This window comes from Schistocerca nitens, chromosome 4 (genome assembly GCF_023898315.1).
Source record: "Schistocerca nitens isolate TAMUIC-IGC-003100 chromosome 4, iqSchNite1.1, whole genome shotgun sequence".
Classification (NCBI taxonomy): Eukaryota; Metazoa; Arthropoda; class Insecta; order Orthoptera; family Acrididae; genus Schistocerca; species Schistocerca nitens.
Window position 1 is genome coordinate 979,719,331 of NC_064617.1, and position 22,766 is coordinate 979,742,096.

The window sequence follows — 22,766 nt, forward strand, 5'->3', positions numbered from 1 at the left end:
CTCAGGATCTATGCACCCAAATTGCGTGAAAATGTAATCATGTTATGTCAGTTCTAGTATAATATATTTGTCCAATGAATCCCCTTTTATCATCTACATTTCTTTTTGGTGAAGCAATTTTAATGGCCTGTCGTGATGGACAGATCTGACTTCAGAGGCAGGTGGAAGAACACCAGAGGTGTTGCAGGCACATCTACGAGGTGCATTCAAGTTCTAAGGCCTCCGATTTTTTTTCTCTGGACTGGAAAGAGATAGAAACATGCGCATTGTTTTAAAATGAGGCCGCGTTCATTGTCAATACGTCCCAGAGATGGCAGCACTGTACGGCAGGTGGAATTTTACCACCAGCGGCGAGAATGAGAAATGTTTTAAATACTTAAAATGGCGACGTTTTCCTTACTTGAACAGCGTGCAATCATTCGTTTTCTGAATTTGCGTGGTGTGAAACCAATTGAAATTCATCGACAGTTGAAGGAGACATGTGGTGATGGAGTTATGGATGTGTCGAAAGTGCGTTTGTGGGTGCGACAGTTTAATGAAGGCAGAACATCATGTGACAACAAACCGAAACAACCTCGGACTCGCACAAGCCGGTCTGACGACATGATCGAGAAAGTGGAGAGAATTGTTTTGGGGGATCGCTGAATGACTGTTGAACAGATCGCCTCCAGAGTTGGCATTTCTGTGGGTTCTGTGCACACAATCCTGCATGACGACCTGAAAATGCGAAAAGTGTCATCCAGGTGGGTGCCACGAATGCTGACGGACGACCACATGGCTGCCCGTGTGGCATGTTGCCAAGCAATGTTGACGCGCAACGACAGCACGAATGGGACTTTCTTTTCGTCGGTTGTGACAATGGATGAGACGTGGATGCCATTTTTCAATCCAGAAACAAAGTGCCAGTCAGCTCAATGGAAGCACACAGATTCACCGCCACCAAAAAAATTTCGGGTAACCGCCACTGCTGAAAAAATGATGGTGTCCATGTTTTGGGACAGTGAGGGCGTAATCCTTACCCATTGCGTTCCAAAGGGCACTACGGTAACAGGTGCATCCTACAAAAATGTTTTGAAGAGCAAATTCCTTCCCGCACTGCAACAAAAACGTCCGGGAAGGGCTGTGCGTGTGCTGTTTCACCAAGACAATGCACCCGCACATCGAGCTAACGTTACGCAACAGTTTCTTCGTGATAACAACTTTGAAGTGATTCCTCATGCTCCCTACTCACCTGACCTGGCTCCTAGTGACTTTTGGCTTTTTCCAACAATGAAAGACACTCTCCGTGGCCGCACATTCACCAGCCGTGCTGCTATTGCCTCAGCGATTTTCCAGTGGTCAAAACAGACTCCTAAAGAAGCCTTCGCCGCTGCCATGGAATCATGGCGTCAGTGTTGTGAAACATGTGTACATCTGCAGGGCGATTACGTCGAGAAGTAACGCCAGTTTCATCGATTTCGGGTGAGTAGTTAATTAGAAAAAAAATCGGAGGCCTTAGAACTTGAATGCACCTCGTACCTGGGTGCAAATCAAAGACAGAGCAAAGTGTCAGCAGGAGTGTACGAGGAGATGCCGGATGCAGGCAGCATACAGAGCATCTGTTCAGAGGGAGAGGGAGAACAGGTAAAAATGCTGCATTAGTCCCTAATGAGTCAGTTGATCAGTGCACCTGATGATGGTAATGGGTCACTTGCCAAAATATAGTGCCCACTGGACAACCGGCCCTTCACCCATGAACTATTTCATTACTTTTCCCGTTCTAATCTGTGTACCTTTGTTCCATTCTTTCCAACACAGAGTCCTGTATAGCATTTTTCCTTGTTGATTCTCCCATTAGAAAGTGCATTGTGCCTCTTGCCTCCTCTCATTTTTTTCATGTACCTGAACAATCATTCTCATTCTTGTTGATAACCTACTGTTTCTCTAGCTCTGATTTTCTATGCCATTTCTTTCTTAAACTCTTTCTCTGTATGGCAGATCAAATATCAGTTTTTAATAATGGCATCTCACATAATGCATAGTAAAAAATAGAAAGTTTCTTTAAATTGTATTGGTATACATACTCATCAACAAAGGATTAATCTTGTACGTATGTATTGCTTCAATCAGGCAATCATTAGCAAGAAATCACCACCTTACAAGATACCTTTACTGATAAAAAAGCAGGTTTACATTAACTGCCCCTACAAATGCTACAGGATGGACCTCTGTTTCAAGTACAAACCTGCTACAATGCATTAGCAGCTGATGTGCTGTGTAGTTTTATTTCTTTTGTTGGTCCATATCTGCGTAAAACACTATGGGTCTTTGGGTTCACCTTGATGCAAGCACTTTTTGTTTTTAATTCTGCAAACCGATTTTGGCAAAATGCTGCCACCTTCAGTCGGTTTCAGTATTCTTTTTGATTTATAATGATTGTCTATTTCTGTATTTGTTGTGGTTTTTCGGCATACTGCTGCACACCACATTTGTTGATAGACTTAAGTTGCCCCTAAAATCACAGAAAAAGCATAACTTTCATTTTGACAGTAATTCAAATAATACGCCATCTTGCTCGACAGCAAAACCACGACAAAAGCAGAAATATGCGGTGACTATAAAGTCAAAAGAAGAAACAAACTTACTGGAAGGTGGCAGTATTTTGCCAAAACTAGTTTGAGGAATTAAAAACAAATCTTCTGTTTATAAAATGCACAAATGTACCAATGTCTAGGAACAACACTACATACTTAGAACTCAGTATACTGGAAATAAGGAGAGTTTTTACAGAGTGAGATTACAAAATGGCAAAACAGCAAAGGATTCGGTGGTCTCTATGGAAACTCATACTTGATATTAATCTTATTGCTTTTGTAGATTTTTATCCTCAAACACTCAAATTTTAAGCTATTCTTCATCAGAAATATTCCCTTGTGTGTGTAGGGGTTCCGGGATTTTATCTTTATATTATTCATGTGCGCCTTATAAGGTCAGACTGGGAGAAAAGTATTCTGAATTTCATAGTTCGCTCTTAATAAATGAACTCAATCAGTGAATCTGTTGTTAAAACATATACTCAATCAACAAATCTTTTGTATCACTTCTTATGCTTCTTAATCTAATTTCATGTTATGTCCACCTTGCTTCTTGTCTCTATTTTCAGCTGAAGAATTTTACTGCATTACGTTTAGCATAGTACTGACATGCTTAAATGATAATCACAAAGTCAAACAAATAATTTTTCTAAAAACTCTGAACACAGTAACTTAAAAATGGCTCCTCGTTGTTACTTCATCCTCATTATCTGTGCGATAGGTACTGGAACACGCAAGCAGCTTTATCATTATTTTAAGCATCTGATGCATCAGCCTGTACGTCTTGTTGATTTAATTTACTTACCCCTCATAACTCTTCATCGTGGCATTTGCACAAATAAAAATAATTGGTACAATAAACACCATACTGAACTTATGCACCATTATATTTGAAATGTCCCTCTTTTTTCTTTAGGTAATACTTTAAGCACAGAGATGCACTATGGTCCAGAGTACACATTCAATTGTAGCTCCCTTATCAGCAGCTGGGCAAATCAGTTCACAAGTTGGTAGAAGGCATAAGTCAATAAGACCTTGCCTAGTAAAGTACTGTGGTGTACAGATCAAACACCAGGTTGATGACAGCTTCATCTTTTTTAACTGATATTTAAAAGAGAGGGTCTGTTCTTATATGGGGTACCCCAGGAGGAAAGGTCAATATTCAGGGATATAACACAAACAGTCATTTGAAGCAAAAAAGTCTAGTAAACATGGGCTCTAAAATTCATACCTTAAGAGGTATGAGCAATTGTTGATCTTAGCTACTGTGAAACACTTCTTTTCTACTGAGCAAGTGCCCATAGCTCTTACGGTACGCATTTTAGAACCCAGGTTTACTAGGCTTTTTTGCTTCATATCCCTGAATACTGACCATTCCTCCTGGGACAAACAGTATATATTGTTTATACATGTTTGTTATTCCTCTATATTTTCTGTGCCTTTATCATTTAGTTCCTGCATTGAAACTATTAGTTAGCAAATGTGGTATGCAATTTGTGGAAGTTTAGTCTCTCTGAGAAAAGACTATAGCAAATGAAACCAGCAGCAATGGGATAATGACTAATGGAAAATGTTTCAAAGCGACCCTTTTTGCAGACGACATTGCCTTATTGGACAGAAACTAAGATGGACAATGAAAGATGCTTCTCTAGGCAAACCAAATTTTAATATAGAAATATGAAATGAAGATCTAAAGAAGTAAATTAAAACTCATGAAGTGCACAACAGGTGGAAAAAACAATTGTGGACCTTGAAAGTGAAAGCTGGCAAAAGTGACCACCTTCAGATACCTGAGGAGTTGTATCACAGCAGACAGTAGAAGTATAATAGAAGTCACAGATAGAATAGCCCAGGTAAAACAATCACTTATTTAGAAAAGAACACTTTGACATCAAGCAGTGCACTAGGAAACAATTCTAAAAAATCTACATTTTGACGAAATACATGTATGGGGCAAAAACTTTGATAATGAGGAAAGTGGAAAAGAAAAAAAATTTGCAAGCTTTTAAGATGTGGTGCTAGAAGAAAATGTTGAAGATTCCTGGGACTGACAGAGCCTCAAATAAAGAAGTGTAAAACAGAGCAGGAGAGACAAGGAACCAATGCAAAATAGTCAACACTAGAAGGACAATCACTGTTAACCTCCTACTATACCATTCATCATAGTTAACTTCTAAGATTGAAGGAATGATGGACGGAAAAAGACTGAGAGAATCAGACAGCCAGGAGTTCATGACTGAAATTAAACTAGCAGAAGATACAAGAGCATCAAAGGACTAGCATCAAGAATAGTGGAAGTACAAGTGAGCCCACCAACGTTCAGGTTGGGAAGCAAAATAAGAACAGAGTTGTTATTGGAATCATTAGTCCTCCCTCTTATCTCCTACAAGATGGAACAAATAGTCCATTTCACACTGCTCTGCCCTTCACTGAACTGTCACACCATGCTTCCTGAGATGTAGCTGACAGATTGTGTGCATACAGATACTGTACGACTGTCTGCACTTCATATGGGGTGGGGTATAGATTTTATTTAACATAACCACCACTTGCTATCATCAAGCTTCTGCTTCACAGTTGTTTTTAACAAAGGCATTCTGATCTGCTGATATGTCCAAATATTCACGCAACCACAAGAAAAAAAGGTGTTATTAATTGCATGTTGAGTAATGTAAATATTTAAGACTTTTTATAAAAGCGTTGTCATTTGCAGAATCAAATGCCTTAGACAGAGCACACAAAATTAATGTTGATGATAATTTTTGTGTGGCTGATGAATTGGTAGATGGTATTTTTAGTGGAAATGCTCTTCCTGAACACGAATGTTGAATTTTTCAGGGTCTTATTATGTAGATATACTCAACCATTAATGAGTACATTAACTTTCAAAAACTCCTGACAAACATGTTAACAGACACATTCAAAAAACATTGGTATTAACACATTTCACATAGAGCACACATATTCATTTGATATTACCAATAGCTCAGTTTAATTTATTTGTACTATGTATTAACTTTAGATTCCCATACAATATAAATGTGAAAATAGTGGGCAACAGATGTTGTACTTGTAATGTGTAAGAAAACGATTATCAATATATCTAAAAACACAGATGATGTGACTTACCGAACGAAAGTGCTGGCAGGTCGATAGACACACAAACAAACACAAACATACACACGAAATACAAGCTTTCGCAACAAACTGTTGCCTCATCAGGAAAGAGGGAAGGAGAGGGAAAGACGAAAGGATGTGGGTTTTAAGGGAGAGGGTAAGGAGTCATTCCAATCCCGGGAGCGGAAAGACTTACCTTGGGAGGGGGGGGGGGGGGGGGGGGGGGGGGGGGGGAAGGACATAGCCATCTGCACATACACAGACACAAGCTGTCTGATATATTGATATCAGTAATTTGAACCCAACAATTACGTTTGTTATTGTCACTGTTGCATTTCGAAATCTTTTCTGTTGTCTTATTTTCTCTTTCTGTTTAGGTCTTTAAATATGTCTGCTTGTGAGATGTCTGCTTGTGTCTGTATATGTGTGGATGGATATGTGTGTGTGTGCGAGTGTATACCCGTCCTTTTTTCCCCCTAAGGTAAGTCTTTCCGCTCCCGGGATTGGAATGACTCCTTACCCTCTCCCTTAAAACCCACATCCTTTCGTCTTTCCCTCTCCTTCCCTCTTTCCTGATGAGGCAACAGTTTGTTGCGAAAGCTTGAATTTTGTGTGTATGTTTGTGTTTGTTTGTGTGTCTATCGACCTGCCAGCACTTTCGTTCGGTAAGTCACATCATCTGTGTTTTTAGATATATTTTTCCCACGTGGAATGTTTCCCTCTATTATATTCAAAACGATTATCAAAATAGATAAAACTTTTAGTACATTTTTCTTTACTGATGTCTTTATTACAATCTTCTAATTTTAGCAATAATTGCTGACATTTTTACTTCTCATCCTGGTAAAACTCTAACTGGTCATTCTGAAAAATCCCTTAACAATCGCTTTGTTTTTAATTTGTAGTGTTCTTTTTCTTAAGAAAAACCATTATTACTGTCAACAGTGTTATGAAATGGATGGATTGCTACTCACCAAATAGTGAGGGGTGGGGGGTGGGGGGAGAGGTATTGCTCTGCCTGTGATAGCATGCAGGGAGAGGGGTAAGGAGAGAAGTAGAGAAGAGGGAGAGACTAGTGGGTGCATTGGCGGAATGAAGGTATGTATACTGCTGGAGTGGGAGCAGTGCAAAGGGGAGAGGTAGGTGGAGTGCTGGGACTAGTGAGGCTCATATCCCTGCAGCAGACCTAGATGCAAGACCTATCCCACGCATCTTCCCACCACCAATTACTCCAGTCGTGCCACAGTCCTCTACTACCCAATCAAAGGCAGGGCTACCTGTGAAAGCACACACATGACCTACAAATTAAGTTGCAATCACTGTGCTTTTTTCTTCATGGGCACAATCAGTTAACAGCTTGTCTATTTGCATGATCGCCACTGCCAAACTGTGGCCTAGAGATAGCTGGACCAACCAGTTGCTGAATATGCTGCCCAACATGGTGTGCCTCACTTCAATGAGTGCTTCACAGCTTGGGCCATCTGGATCCTTCCTACCAACAACAGCTTTTCTGAACTATGAAGGTGGGAATCTTCGCTGGCCGTGTGGGGTTAGCCGAGTGGTCTAAGGCGCTGCAGTCAAGGACTGTGCGGCTGGTCCCGGCGAAGGTTCGAGTCCTCCCTCGGGCATGGGTGTGTGTGTGTTTTTGTCCTTAGATAATTTAGGTTAAGTAGTGTGTAAGCTTAGGGAGTGATGACCTTAGCAGTTAAGTCCCATAAGATTTCACACACATTTCTTTTTTTAACCTTTGCTACAACATATCATTTGTTCCCACAAGCCGCCTATCCCCTTCCCTCCTTCCATTCCAGCACTACATATGCCTTCATTCTGTCTTTTCCCCTTTTCTACTTCTCTCCTCTCCCTGCATGCTTTTCCCACCCCTACCCTGCTACCTCTCCTCTTCCCCAACCCATGCCTCCTCCTTACCACCACCACCCACCCCGGATTGCTGCTCACGTCAGATGTAGTTTCAATCTGTAGTCTGGCCAAAGAGGCCAGAGACAGTGGCCATGTGTGTGTGAATCGCGCCCGCACCTGCGTCTGTGTGTGTGTGTGTGTGTGTGTGTGTGTGTGTGCGCTTTTTATTTCTGAAGAATGCCTTTTGGCCACAAGCTTAAATGTTTAGCAGTTTTTTCATAGTGCCTGTCTAGGGCTCAATGCTTCACGTATGCGGCAAGTAGCGATCGATTCTTTTCGTAATGTTGTTGTTATTTCATCCTCAACTTTCTATTGTTTCATTATAGTTGTCAGCTAACAAACAAATATCGTGCTGTATCAGTATTTCCTTTGTTGGTCAGTAAATGGTAATCCGGATTCAGTTTGTATCTCCTTGTAAAATACAAAATAATATGCCAGGAGTACAACTATAAAATTATTTACTTTTTTCACTCCCTGCGTGTTGGTCCCCTTATGCAGAATACTCTTTATCAACTGTAAATGTCACACAAACTTAAATTAATACAAGTTATCACCAAGTGCAACATAACAGACTTAAAGAGCAATAAAAAAACATTTCAATATGGACACCAAGAACAATTTATAAGCCAGTCGGACAGGGTGGATTCTTGTGTAGTATAGATAATTAATTGGGTACTTACCGTTAACGGTTGAAGTTCACATGCAAACGGGTTGAAAGTTTTAGAGCCATCGTCACAGTAATCATTGAATTCATATTCCATATCTGGAAACTGAAAACACATTTAAATTAGCACAATAATTAGTCATAATGTTTATAAAAAGTACACAATGGTTAACTTTTTAACAATATAGCAGATTTTGGAAAATATCAGAAATGACAGAAGGCAGTAAAGGATTAGCCTAATATTGGTATGTATGATGAGTGTATAGGATGACTGCAAGAGAAGGTTTAATTGGATGGTTAAGATCAGTGCTAACAAAACAATACAAAGAGTTGTGACTACGGAGATGATGGATAACGGACAAAATTGCTCGATAGTTTTTACCGAATAGTGTAGTGCATGTGTGAGATTGTTGCACTAGATCAAACATTTGTGTGAAGTTATGAGCAGAATAAATAAGTCAGCATAGGGAATCCTACAAAATAAATTCCTATAGCAAAATAGTCAAGTTCGGACAAACTGGAAACAAACGAATGGCTACCATGACAGTATACTATGGCACACTGCACCAAAGACTCAGGAGGTCCCCCCCCCCCCCTCCCCCCAAGATATAATACAAGGGTTTGTGTTACTCCAAAGAATAAAAATATTAAGATGCCTGTACCAACTTTGAAAAATAATTATTGCTTTGTGTGTGTGTGTGTGTTTTTTTTTTACTGGAAACAACAAAATAAATGGTTCCTTTTCAATTTTATTTTCTGTTTATTTCTAAAACTTTTATTTGGCTCTACACTTTTGATTAGTGTTTTGGTAGGATTTTAACATATTCCATAAACACATTGAAACAGTATCCTTGGGTTTGTTATGTAAGTTTTAGAAAAAGTAGAGTGAGCTACACATTTGTACATCATGAAGATGAAGAGACAGTGGTCAATAATTTCTGAAGATCTTTAATTTTTCCTGGACACTTTTGAACAATCTGAAAGAGTTACTGGGTATGAAAAGAAGTTCTGACACAGTAGACATGTCACAGAATAAAAATAATCACTACTCTAAATTGTTGTAATCTTGGTTCTTACTCAGTCCAGAAAAATAATTTAGTACTATAGCAGAGCATATGAGGAAAGATGGAGTATAAAAACCAAGTAACAGCCCATTCTGTTTTACTTTCACCTTTTTTTAAATAAAAAAAGGCTAAAACACAATTATCTACACTGAGCAAACAGCAGCAGAACTTAACACATGAGACAAACTTTGACTGTTACCCACTAAATGGAGTCCATTAAAGAATGAAGTTTCTATTCAGCCACTTGCCAATCAGTCTCATGTGGAAATACAAGGCAACAAAATAAAAACTGAAGTTTTAAATTTCGTATTTAAAAAACGTCACTCATGCTGGAGCATGATACTGACATATCATCATTTGAATGTTGCAGTGACTACTGTACGGAGGACATAGAAAACTCAGTTAGCCCTTTTCTTGCACAATATCCTGCGAACCACGGATGAAGTGCAACAAGCAGATTCCACACACCTAGATTTCTGGAAAGCATTTAACACAGTGGAATAATTCAGACTGTTAATGAATGTCTGAGCATACGGGATAGGTTTTCATATATGCAGGTGGCTCCAAGATTTGTGTCCTGGGTGGTGAGAGTTCATCAGAGAAGAGGGTATTGTCAGGAGTGCCCCACAGAACTTTGACAGCACTGCTTTTGTTCTCTATGTACATAAACAACCTGTAACTGTTTGCTAATAACACTATAGTGCACTGTGAAATATTGTCATTGGTTGACTTTAGCAACATGCAAGATGACTTTGATAGAATTTCTATTTGATGTGATAAATGACAGCTTGTGTTGCATGTGGCAAAATGTAAATAATGCACATGAGTAGAAAAAAATACTTCTTTAATGTTTGGATAGAATATTACTGGTGTGCTGCTTGACACAGTCATGTTGATTAAATGTTTGCACGTAATGTTCCAAAGTGGCTTGAAATGGAACAAGGGAAAATGAATGGTTGACTTCAGTATATTGGCAGAATTCTAGGAAAATGTAGGCCATCCACAAAGGAGACTGCATACAGAACTCTTGTATGACCCACTCATGAGTAATGCTTGAGTATTTGGCAACCCAACTAGGCCGGATTAAAGAATGACACTGAAACAATTGAGTTGTGCTGCTAAATTTGTTACCAGGAAATAATGCCCTGTGAAATCAAATGTGAATTCCTGAAGGAGAGACCATACTTTTTTGTGAAACACCATTGAGAAAGTTTAGAGCACTGTTATTTTTGGCAGACTGCAAAACAATTCTGTTACCACCAAGTCTCATGTAAGAACTGTGAAGACAAGGTAAGAGCAATCAAGGCTTGTATAGAAGCACACAGATGGTCATTTTTCCCGCATTCCATCTGTGAGTGGAATAGGAAAGGGGATGACTAGCAGTGGTGCAAGGTTTGTGGAGTATGTATGCACACATAGTTAATACAATAATGTAAACATGGACGTAACTTAGTTCTCATATGATGGACATAGAGGAGTTATGGGCACAGTTTAAACAGATGTTTAACATAAATGGCTCTTCTCTACAGCCAACCTTACATGTTCGTTCCATTCCATGTCGCTTTGGAACGTCAACATTACACCTAGATATTTAATCAAATTGACTATGTAAAGCTGCATATCACCAATACTGTGTATGGACATACTAATCTGTATTAACTTACATTTTTATGCATTTAGAGTAAGCTGCCATTCATTACACCAAATAGAAATTCTGCCCAAGTCATCCTGTATCCTCCTATAGTGATCAAACAATGACACTTTCCCATACTCTACAGAGTCACAAGCAAATAGCTGCAGATTGCTGCTCACTCTAACTGGTAGATCATTTATGCGTGTAGAAAACAGGAGTGCTGTAACACTTCCCTGGTGCATTTCGATGATGTCTTTTTTTCTGATGAGCACTCACCATCCAGGACAAAATACTGATTTCTATTACTTAACAAGTCTTTGAGCCACTGACATTTCCGAGCACCTATTCCAGACATCTGCAGTGTGGCACTGTGTCAAATGCTTTCCAAAAATCTAGGAATCTGGATTGTTCCTGTTGCCCTACGTGGATGGTTTGCATGATATTGTGTGTGAAAAGCACAGGCGATGATTTCTATATCCTTGTTGATTTTTTGATAGAAATGCAGAAAACCTATGTTAAAGATATGGGTTTGTAATTTTGTGAGTGCTTTCTTTCACACCCTCCTTATATACAAGAGTTCCTGACTTTTTTTCCATTCACTTGAGGCTTTCCACTCGGCGAGAGATTTGTAACAGATTTAAGCTAAGTAAGGGGCTGGTGTCGAAAAGTACTCTTTATACAACCAAACTGGAATTCCTTCTGGACTTGGAAATTTATTTGTTTTTAACTCTTTCAGCTTCTTTTCAATGCCAGGGATGCCTGTGTCTTTGTGTTCCATAAAGGAGTTTGTGTCTACAAGTAACTAAATAGAAGCCTCCAACTCGCCTAGTGGTTTTGCATAGGACCAGAATTTTATAGGATTCTCTGCAATACCTTTCATAACATACGACGGTAGAAGTTGAATGCTTTGCACATTGATCTTTTTATAGCTGCGCTTTAAGACTAACTTTGGATCAACTATAAATATGTGTTCATGGCAATCCAGTAGTTAACCTAGTTACCTCCACATTACTACTATTATGTGATAGATTTATTGGAGCTATCTGCTGTAACACCTGCTTGGTTGATGTTTGAAGTGAATCTGTATATTTTTAAGTTATTATTTTACATTGTTGATTAGGCCTGTTGTTTCGATATTTTAACAAAGAAGTTTGAACTATAATATGTGTAGAAGTTACATTATTTTTTCAAAGGTGGTGATAAGTTCTTAAGTGACTAGGAAAATAGTGAAAGAATGCAAAGGGATCCAGACAGTTGTTCAGTTTGCTTATTCGCGTTTGCTTATTTCCATCGACCATACTAGTGACTTCTCACTATGAAATGGCATAAGCCAGTTTTATAGCTATAATTCATATTTCTCGGTGAATAATATGGCAACATAAGCTATTTTAATTATATATTTTCTGATTTATACTTAACTATGTTCAATCTCTCTCTCTCTCTCTCTCTAGTCCCCCACCCCCAATCAATACCATTACACATTCAGAAATTCTTCTATGGAGTTATGCAGTGAGGAGGAGTTATCAAGTAAACATCAGATATTTTAATTCCAATTTGCATCTCTATTTAACCAAAAAAATATTTAGTTTAGAGTAACAATGGGTGATCAGAAGACTAGATCACACATAGATTTATAGAACAATTTTGATTTCTTTGAAAACTAAAATAAAAAATGGAATTCAGGCAATTAATGTGCTAAGAAACATGACCTTAAGGTGCGTTAATGGACATCAACATAGCAGATAAAAAATGTTCACTAAAGAAAAACAGTATGAAATAAATCAGACACTTTGCTGTCCTGTAACAGTTACTGATATTGCTGTAACACTGATGCATGCACGTATGGAATCTAAATTAGTGATTTCAACAGTTTAGTTCATTCATTTTATTACTGTTCACATCATTCCTAATGCTCAGATATTTTAGTAATAACTTTGTAAAGCAATGTTTTGACACTTTTTATGTTTAGTACAACCTCCATGTGTATTTATATCCTCTTAACCTCCTTCCCCATCCACTCAGTCATAAATCATTAAGACAACATCATAAATCTATAAAAGGATTGATGTGCAAAACATTCAACTTTCACCACCATATGTTTCCGAAAGACCTTGTCGAGAATCCTAGAAAATTCTGGTCTTATGTAAAATCGCTAAGCATGTCGGAGGCTTCTATTTAGTCACTTGTGGACCAGTCTGAGGTGACAATAGAAACCATTAACGAAAGCTGAAATTTTAAATTTTATATTAAAAAAAAAAATCATTCAAACAGGGATACTGTGTGGACATTCTACCATTTGACAGCTGCACAAACTCCCATATGGAACACAAAGACACAGGCATCCCTGGTGTTGAAAAGTCATTGAAAGAATTGAAAACAGGTAAGTAGCCATGTCCAGAAGGAATCTCAGTCTGTTTATACAAACAGTACTCTTTGGTATTAGCCCCTTAGCTTGTATCTGTTACAAGTCTATCGCCTGGTGGACAATTCCAAGTGACTGGGAAAAATGCAGATGATTCTTGTATATAAGAAGTCTGTGAAAGAAAGCACTTGCAAAATTACAAATTCATATCTTCAATATAGGTTTTCTGCAGAGTTCTTGAGTATAATCTAAGTTCACATACAATAAATTTCCTTGACACAAATAAACACAGATACAGAAATCATTGACTGTGCAAAAGTCAACTTGCCCTTTCCTCACATTTGATCTTGATCCCTCTTCCCCAACCATTTAACTATATTCCTATATGCTGAACCACAGTATTTGCCCACTGTATATGTATGCACTCCCCCTCCCCCTTTAAATGTTCCCCAAAATCATTTGCTTCTCCAAAGAACACCCTCAACATTGCATTTCTAAATGTAACAAAGCAGTCTGTATTTGGTTTGGACAGTGATTTTTTTTTAATATTATTCATCTGACTGTCAACTAATAGCCAGTTGACAACTGAATTCCTGGAGACAGGTCCTATCTCTGGTTATCAGACAGCTGAGGAACAGAAATTATTTGGCCATGCATTTCTCAGTTTTATGTTTCTTTTAATTGCTATGTTCGTGTGCCCTGCTTCCTTCATATTCAATTTTAGACCAATCTTTTCACTTTCTTTGTGTCCTTTCAAAAAGAGTTATGTTATGTTAACCGGGAACCTAGAAACGACGGAGAGGCTCCGTCCCCGTCACAGCCGCAGTGGTCTTCAACCCCAATACGACCGACTACCGCAGTCCATTTCACCCCTCTGCAGCCCCACACCGAACCCAGGGTTATTGTGTGGTTCGGCCCCCGGTGGACCCCCGCCCCCCCCAAGGAAAGTCTCACACTAGACGAGTGTAACCCATGTTTGCGTGGTAGAGTAATGGTGGTGTACACGTACGTGGAGAACTTGTTTGCGCAGCAATCACTGACATAGTGTAGCTGAGGCAGAATAAGGGGAACCAGCTCGCAGTTGCTGAAGCAGATGGAAAACTGCCTAAAAACCATCCACAGACTGGCCGGCTCACCGGACCTCGACACAAATCCCGGCGCTACTTCCCGCCCGGAAAGCCGTGCGTTAGACTGCACGGCCAACCGGGCAGCCGATAAGAGTTAGTCCAAATCATCTTTGTTTTCTGTCAGGAGAGAAGTTTTGTTGCCTAACTGACATAAATATTATATCAATTTCTGTAAGTATGTCTGTATTACCCACGCACGCACATTCCTCGATTGCTTCAAATACACTGGAGTGCAGGGTGAATATGGTGTAGCTCTGAACTGTGCCCTTTCTGACCCTGAGTTACATAACACTCCTCTGTGGCATTCCTGACAATATCTTTGTCTCTAATGTACACTCGCCATCCAAGACAACATACTATGTTCTACTACTTAACAAGTCTGCGAGCCACACACAAATTTCAACTACATTATGCCTGTCAACATTTATGAATACATTTCTGAACCTAGTGTACAAAAATTTCTGTTACCTCAGCAATTTCTGAGTATTGTTATTAAACCTCAGTGGGTCTTTTCTGTCCTTAATCCACTTACTTGTTACATATTTCTCCACAGTGCTAATAACAAACAGTTTAAAATTTGCCCATAACTCCTCCATGTCCATCATACTGGAACTAAATGGTGTCCACTCATAGCCCAAGTAGGATTTTAGGAACTGCTTATTTGCTTTTTGTAGCAAAATAACTCTCCCAGCCTCTTGATGGATTTGTTAACTTCAACAAGCATTGTGGCAATGACGACATCATGATCACTAATCCCTAACTCTATATTGACTCTGTCGAAAAGGTCAGGCCTGTTTGTAGCTGTGAGATCAAATTATTTCCACTGAATGTGGACAGATTTTGGAGTAAGCATTCAGAACTACTGTGCAAGCCTGTCAGTCTGTAGCACCTGCAACGAATTCGTAAACATCCCATACACGGGTTAAAGTCGCCACCGACCAATACCGCATAATCTGGGAACTTTGTTGCTACTGACAAGGGACCCCATCGCACCCCCTCAGATTTAGTGGTAAGATGGCCCAGTGGATAGCTAGCCCGTCAAAAACTGAACACAGATCAAGCACAAAAACAGAAATAAGGTGTACTGAACAGTGAAAAAAAGCTAAATAAAAACAGCAAACAGTCTGAACTTAGTAAGTGCAATATTGAGTGAGACCGAATAGCTGCAGTGTTGTGGTTAAGTGCTCACGGTGTCGGACTGTAAACCAGACAAGACGTGTTTAAAACTCCCTCATGCCATTTATTTTATTTTATTTTTCACAAGATTATTAACTGTCCATCTGGTTATTGTCCATCTTTCTGTAGTCTTGGCAACTTTCAAACTATACATTGGTTATAGAGTATGAAAGAATATGTTACCGTCGCAAGTAAATGTGATGAACAGTGAGAGCAGGCAAGATACCACATAGATGTCTCACAGGAATGAAAACGACAAATAAACAGGTGTGAACTACGTTACAACAAAGGAATTCAAAAGTCAAACTTCCAAAATGGAATGCAACTTCAAAAACATTAAAAAAATAAGTTTTGACAGAGCACACAGATGCTGCGTGATTGTGAAACTATTGTGTTCATTTGTTGCAGCTTATGTGACAAACTACTGTTTTCATCATTTTCTTGGGGGTGCTCACATTTACATTCATACGAACACCTAAATTGGGCAAGGAGGCATATCTCATTCACTTACCAGGCGTACAAATTTTGTGCATCGATAAGAGATTCCTGTCATATGACACACATACTGTCACTAATGCTGTGTATGACACACCAGATGTGTTTTCCAGTGGAGGATTAGGTTGACTTGTCACCTTGTCACCAAACGTTTGCAGTTCCGATTCGAAAGCCACTTCCTTTAGGCTGCTATTGGAATAGTTTTACAGAATCCACTGTCATTACAGGTCCCTACCTTACACCTCACTGTTGCAAACGGATATTACACCATGACACAGACTCAGATTTGAATACAGAGAACAGTGGTGGGTGGCGGTGGTGGTGGTGGTGGTGGTGGTGGTGGTGGTGAGGGGGGGGGGGAGGGGGGGAGGGAGGAGGAACGGTATGAGGGAGGTTTGAACACAGCTCACCTGCTTCGCTGTCCAATACTGTGACCACTTATCCATGACACCGTTTCACTTTCAGGCTGCTCAATATTGCGCTCCTTGTCCTTGGACCGTTCCACTCCCTGTTTCTATTTATTTAGTTATTTTCCACACTTCAGTAGACCTTCTTCCTGTTTTCATGCTTGACCTGCATTCAGTTTTTGACGGGCTGTCCACTGTGCCCCCTTACCACTAAATTTGAGGGGGGTGCAATGAGGAGTTTCCCTTGTGAGCACAGGCATTCTTTGAATTATTCTACACTGAGTTGACAAAAGTCATGACATACCTCTCAGTATCCAGCTGGATCCCCTTTTGCCCAGCACAGTGCATTGACGTGGACTCAAGAAGTCGTTGGAAGTCCCCTGCAGAAAGATTAAGCCTTGCTGCCTCTATAGCTGTCCATAATTGTGAAAATGCTGCTGGTGCAGGATTTTGTGCATTAACTGATCTCTCCATTATGTCCCATAAATGTCTGATGAGATTCATGTAAGGTGATCAGGATGGCATAATCATTCTCTCAAATTGTTCAGAATGTTCTTCCGACCAGTCGCGAACAACTGTGAGCCGATGACATGGTGCACTGTCACCCACAAAAATTCCTCCATTGCTTGGGAACATGAAGTCCACGAATGGCTGCAAATGGTCTCCAAATAGCCAAACATAACCATTTCCAGTCAACAATCGGTTCAGTTGGACCAGAGGACCCAGTCCATTCCATATAAAAACAGCCCACACCATTATGGAGCCATCACTAACTTGACAGTTCCTCGCTGACAACGAAGCATGGCTTCATAGGATCTGTGCCACACTCAAAGCCTAACATCTGCTCTTACCACCTAAAATTAGGACTAATCTGACAAGGCCCCAGTTTTCCAGTCATCTAGGGCCAACCTGTATGATCACGAGCCCAGGAGAGGTGCTGCAAGCAGTATCACGTAGTTAGCAACAGCACTCAAGTCGGTTACCTGCTGCTATAGACAGTTAATGACAAATTTCGCCGCAGTGACCTAATGGATACATTCGTGGTACATCCCACACTGATTTCTGTGGTTATTTCACACAGTGTCACTTGCCTGGCAATGCTAACACCTTTACGCAAATGCCACTGCTCTCAGTTGTTAAGTGAAGGTCGTTGTCCACTGTGTTGCTCACGGTAAGAAGTATTGCCTGAAATCTCGACACACTCTCAACACTGTAGATCTCAGAATATTGAATTCTCTAATGATTTCTGAAATGAAACGTCCCTACCATTCCACATTCAGTCTGTTAATTCCCACTGTGCTGCCATAATCACATCGGACATCTTTTCACATGAATCACCGGAGTATAAATGACATCTCCGCCAATGCTCTGCCCTTTTATACCTTGTGTACAGAAACTACTGCCATCTGTGTATGTGCATATTGCTATCCCATGACTTTTTGTCACTTCAGTGTATGGACAATTGGCAGATGGCAGCACAACTGTACCAGCAAAGGTGAACCTACTGACAGCAAGTGCACCACAAAACTGTCCACAACAGTGTTTTGTCATTTGTGTTAGGCAAGCTTATTTATGGGTGTTGGAGGAACAAGTGTTGAACATTGTTGAATATGACACCAGAGTCAGCACCAGACCAGTGCCACAGGGAAATCAGACACATGTGTGGAACATTCTCCAAGGCAACTGCCACTATCTGTATCATTTACAATGGGAGCAGACCTTATCACCTACAGACTTGCCTCCATCGCAATAGTTTTGTCACTGAGGTGCAGTATCAGCAACTTCCACAACACTCACCTGTAGGCTACAGAGAATCTGTGGCAGCACTGAACCATTAGCACCGGTTCTGCCTCAGTGTGTAGGCGGAGATCATCGGTAGCTGCCTCGTGGGACTGTTCATCCTTCCACAACACCTTACAGGCGAGGCATATCTGTACTTCCACAGATGACCCTGCCTCCCCTGCTGGGAGACGTGCATTTGGTGGTGCGAAGGGTAGTGCGGTTACTACGTGATTGTGCCCCAGCTCATTTTCACATTTCAGTGTGGAGGTATCTTGTCGTCAACCCGAGCAGATGGCTCAGGTGAAGTTGTCCAGTCGTGTGGCCTGCCCAGTCGCCAGACCTCAAGTCTTTAGATCTCTAACTGTGGGCACACCTGAAAGAAGTCGAGCATGAGGAGCCCACCTTGGCTCTTCAGACACTGGACTAATGAACTCGTGCCAGCTGTGATGCCATGAGGCTGCAGGATGGCACATTCAAACCTGTGCATCAGTCATTGCTGCATTATGTTTACACATGCTTATAGGCCCACGGTGGCCATTTCTTGTACAATTGTACAACAGTGGTCTCATTATATCACATTGTGCACTGTATTGTACAGGCTTGATGAATTAATGAATACCTTATTGCATGGACACTGTGCATTTCTGGCCATATGTACATAATGACCTTTTTTCCTCCTTATCTTCTCAGAATTTATTTCCTCCATTCTGTCTCCATTTAGCTAAGAGACAAAAAGAGGGAGGGTTGCTAACATAAGTTATGACCATGAAGGTGGCAGGACGTGAGGATATTTTGGAGAGATACTTTCCACCTCCAGCGCTCAAGGAAACTAGTACTGGGTGGGACGATCCAAATGGCCCATGTGGTGCAGCAGACACTTGAGGTCTCTCTAAGTTGTGCTATATGCTCAGTCAGTTTTATGGTGGTCATTCCTATATAAAAATCCATCTGTTGAAGACATGTTACATGTTGCTCAGAGTTTGGTGTTGTATGATTTACCAGTGATGAGCTTAGAGTAAGTGGTAGAGGGTGGGTGCGTGGGGCATTTACAGTGAGAAAGATTGCAGGGATAGTAACTTTGGGATACGGATAATAGTCTCAGAATGTCACATGGTTTGACTAGGATATTATAGAGGTTGGGAGGCAGAAGGTGGCAGTTGGTGGTGTGGGAAAGATATCAGGTAGGGATGATCTCTTCTCGTGGCTTGAATCGAGGAAGTCATAATCTTGGTGAAATAGTGTATTCAGTCATTCAAGGTCTGAGTGGTGCTGGATGAAAAGGAATACCATTCTCATTTTATTTAGAGTTGGGAGCCGCACTTGTTGGAAGGTGGAAGAGATACACTGCCTGAATTGGTTTGTGGACAACCTCTGTGGGGTAGCTGAGGGAGTGGAAAGCTTGGAGTGGTTGGTGGTACAGTTGTTGGGGTATCTGGAATTGGACCAAGTATGTTTGCCACAGACGGTTAGGTTGTAAGGAAAGGAATGTGTAGTGTGGAAAGGATAACGGCTGTCAAAATGGATGTACTATTGGCACAGTCCAAGCTACCACTTGGCATGGTAGCTGATGATAGTAACAGAATCGACAATAATAGCTAGACATAGTATGACTTTCAGCCCATATTCACTTGTTTCATCTAACATAATTACAATGATGTGTATACTAGAATTATTGTTTGTCATTGTGTTACTTTTAATGTGTAGAGTTTTGTTTCATGTATCATAATCAAGAACCTTTTTTAAGTAATTAAAAAATGAATGCTGTCAGTCCATCAAAGGAGGTATTAACTCCGACAATCTTGTACATAAAAGGAGACCAATTTCATGTAGCCCAGCATGTAACATTATGATTAACGACATCAAATGCTATGATGTCGAAAAGTAGTGGACTAAAGTCTACACCCATTTTCATAGCCATGGAAAAAGAGCTGCTACTTACACTGGAGTAAAGCCTAGACTCACACTGATGAGCCTCCAGAAACTCCAAGGAGTAGGAGGTTAGTTTCTACTATTCCACGTCCCTACAATATAGCCATTAGCTGCATCTGAACTACTGTAATAGGTGTGTATGATTAAACTCAGAGAACATTTTGTATAAGCACACCTATATACTGCATTGAATATATTATATTTTCTATTTTATTTTGAAATACTCACTGTATATGGTCAGTTTTTAAGCAATTTTTCTTTTCTTTTCTTGATAGCACAAGTGGCAGAGTTGAAACAGAAATTGATTACTTAAAAAAATTGTATCTTCGGGATAAAAACAGAAACTTTTATTCAGTGCAGAAAGTAGATTCCCAGCATAAAAAACTGCTGCCAGATTTGCAGAATAGGGTAGTGTGGATTCAGGATGATGCCTCTGTTAGCAGAATTTTCATGTCAGTTTATGGTATAACTGTGGTTGCAGCATAGGACTTCATGTGGGAAAGGCTCAAAAAAAAAAAAAACCAATGTCATTTGAACATGAGGACATTATGGAATAGTGATCTCAGTGTCTTCTACACACGAAATTCATTACAAAAGTGAGAAATTTAATATTTTACCTTGACAAATCTTGGCTCAACAGTATTTGAATATGTGGCAAACGTTGGCAAAGTGAAGACATAACTGGTGTGACAGTTTGGGGAAGTGCCTCCAAAAGATAAATAGTTATGACTATCAGGTCAAAAACTGGCTTCATAAGGGAAGCTCAGTTAAAGTTCTTTAGCAAATTGACCCAAGAAGATTACTATGGCCAGATTAACGTGGTCAGTTTTGAAAAATGGTTTAGGGAGTTGGTGTAACCAAGTCTGCCTCCTCCACTCCATTACTGTGTGAGGCAGTGCATCCTATCATAGGAGGCAGCTCAAAAAACTTCCCACACATTAAGATTTAAAGGTGGCCATAATCAATTTGCTATGAAAGAGAAACCTCCAGTGTGACAATAGCACGATAAAAGGAAGCTCCTTGATGTTTTATTTGACTCAATAAACATGCTGATAAGTGTTATGCTGTCAATACATTCACAAGTGAAGGTAAGCCAGTGATTCAAAATTGACACTACACAAATGGAGCCTGAATGCAGTGGAACTTGTGTTGGTGGAAGTAAAAAGGATCTTCAGGGAACATAATGTAACTGGAGATAGGTCTGCAGAAAACCTCCAAAAAATTTACAGATGCTTCCTTTCTGTCAATCGCTGGAGAGGTTCTGAGTCAGAAAGTAGAGGAACTAAAGAGAGAGTATTGAGTGGATCATGGTGTACACTGAGAGAACCTCTGCTCCCACAGACCAACACCTTCAGCCTATTATTTGCAACTTATCTTCCTATGTAAGAGACACCAACCGTTTCCTCCACCAACTCTCCACAGTTCCTGTTCTTTTGCCAAACGATGCCCTGCTAGTCACTACTGATGCCACCTCTCTTTACACTAACATTCATAATGTACATAGCCTTGCTGCTATTGATAACTACCTTTCCCAATGCCCGACAGATTTCAAACCTACAACCTCATTCCTAATCAGCACGATCAATTATATCCTCAGCCACAATTACTTCACCTTTGAATGCATCACCTCCAAACAATCATTCATGGGCCATCTACAGAAATCCCTCCTAACCACCCAGAATCCCAAACCTGGTTGAGATTCACTTATGATGTGTTTGTGATGTGGATCATAGGTGAGGACAACCTATCCACATTTCTCCAGAACCTCAACACCTTCTTCCCCATTCACTTTGACTGTTCCCCCTCAACCAAAAAGCCACTTTTCTCAATGTTGACCTCCATCACTGAGGCCTTCATAAACTGAAATTATCCTCCCATGCATTATCACTCTACTCATCTACCATCTCCCAAAGTCCCACCATCCTGCCACAAAGGGGCATTCCCCTCATGATTCAGTTCCACCAAGAGTCGGAGCAGCTGAATACCATTTTCCACCAGGGTTTTGACTACCCCTCCTCATGCTCTGAAGTGAAGAACACCCTACTCACTATCCTTCCCACATCTCCCGCAGTAGTATTCCATTGACCACCGAAACTACATAATATCCTCGTCCATCCCTACTCCAGCCCTACTCCCAACCCCTTGCCTGTAATAGACCTAGATGCAATACCTGTTCCATATATATCCTCCCACCGCCACCTACTGCAATCCGGTCACAAGCATAATTTACCTCGGCAAAGGCAGTGCTACCTGCGAGAGCAGTTATGTGCTCTACAAGCTAAGTTGCAACCACTGTGTTGGATTCTAGGTGGGCATGACAACCGACAAGCTGTCTGTACACACAAATAACCATTGCTGAACTGTGGCCAAGAGAAAGCTGGACCACCCTGCAGCTGAGAACACTGTCCAAAACAGTGTTCTTCACTTCAATGATTGCTTCATAGCCTGAGCCATCTGGATACTTTCCACTAACACCAGCTTTTCCGAACTGCACAGTCGGGAACTCTCCCCGCAATATAT

At 40.4% G+C, this 22,766-nt stretch overlaps 1 protein-coding gene across 1 annotated transcript in view; it reads right to left on the bottom strand.

The window, feature by feature from the left end:
- LOC126253686 (protein virilizer homolog) overlaps nt 1-22,766 on the bottom strand; it is a 110,680-nt gene that overhangs the window by 35,290 nt on the left and 52,624 nt on the right. The window contains exon 8 of the mRNA XM_049955212.1: nt 8,288-8,377. Coding sequence (XP_049811169.1) covers nt 8,288-8,377 — 90 coding nt within the window. The remainder of the gene's footprint in view (nt 1-8,287; nt 8,378-22,766) is intronic.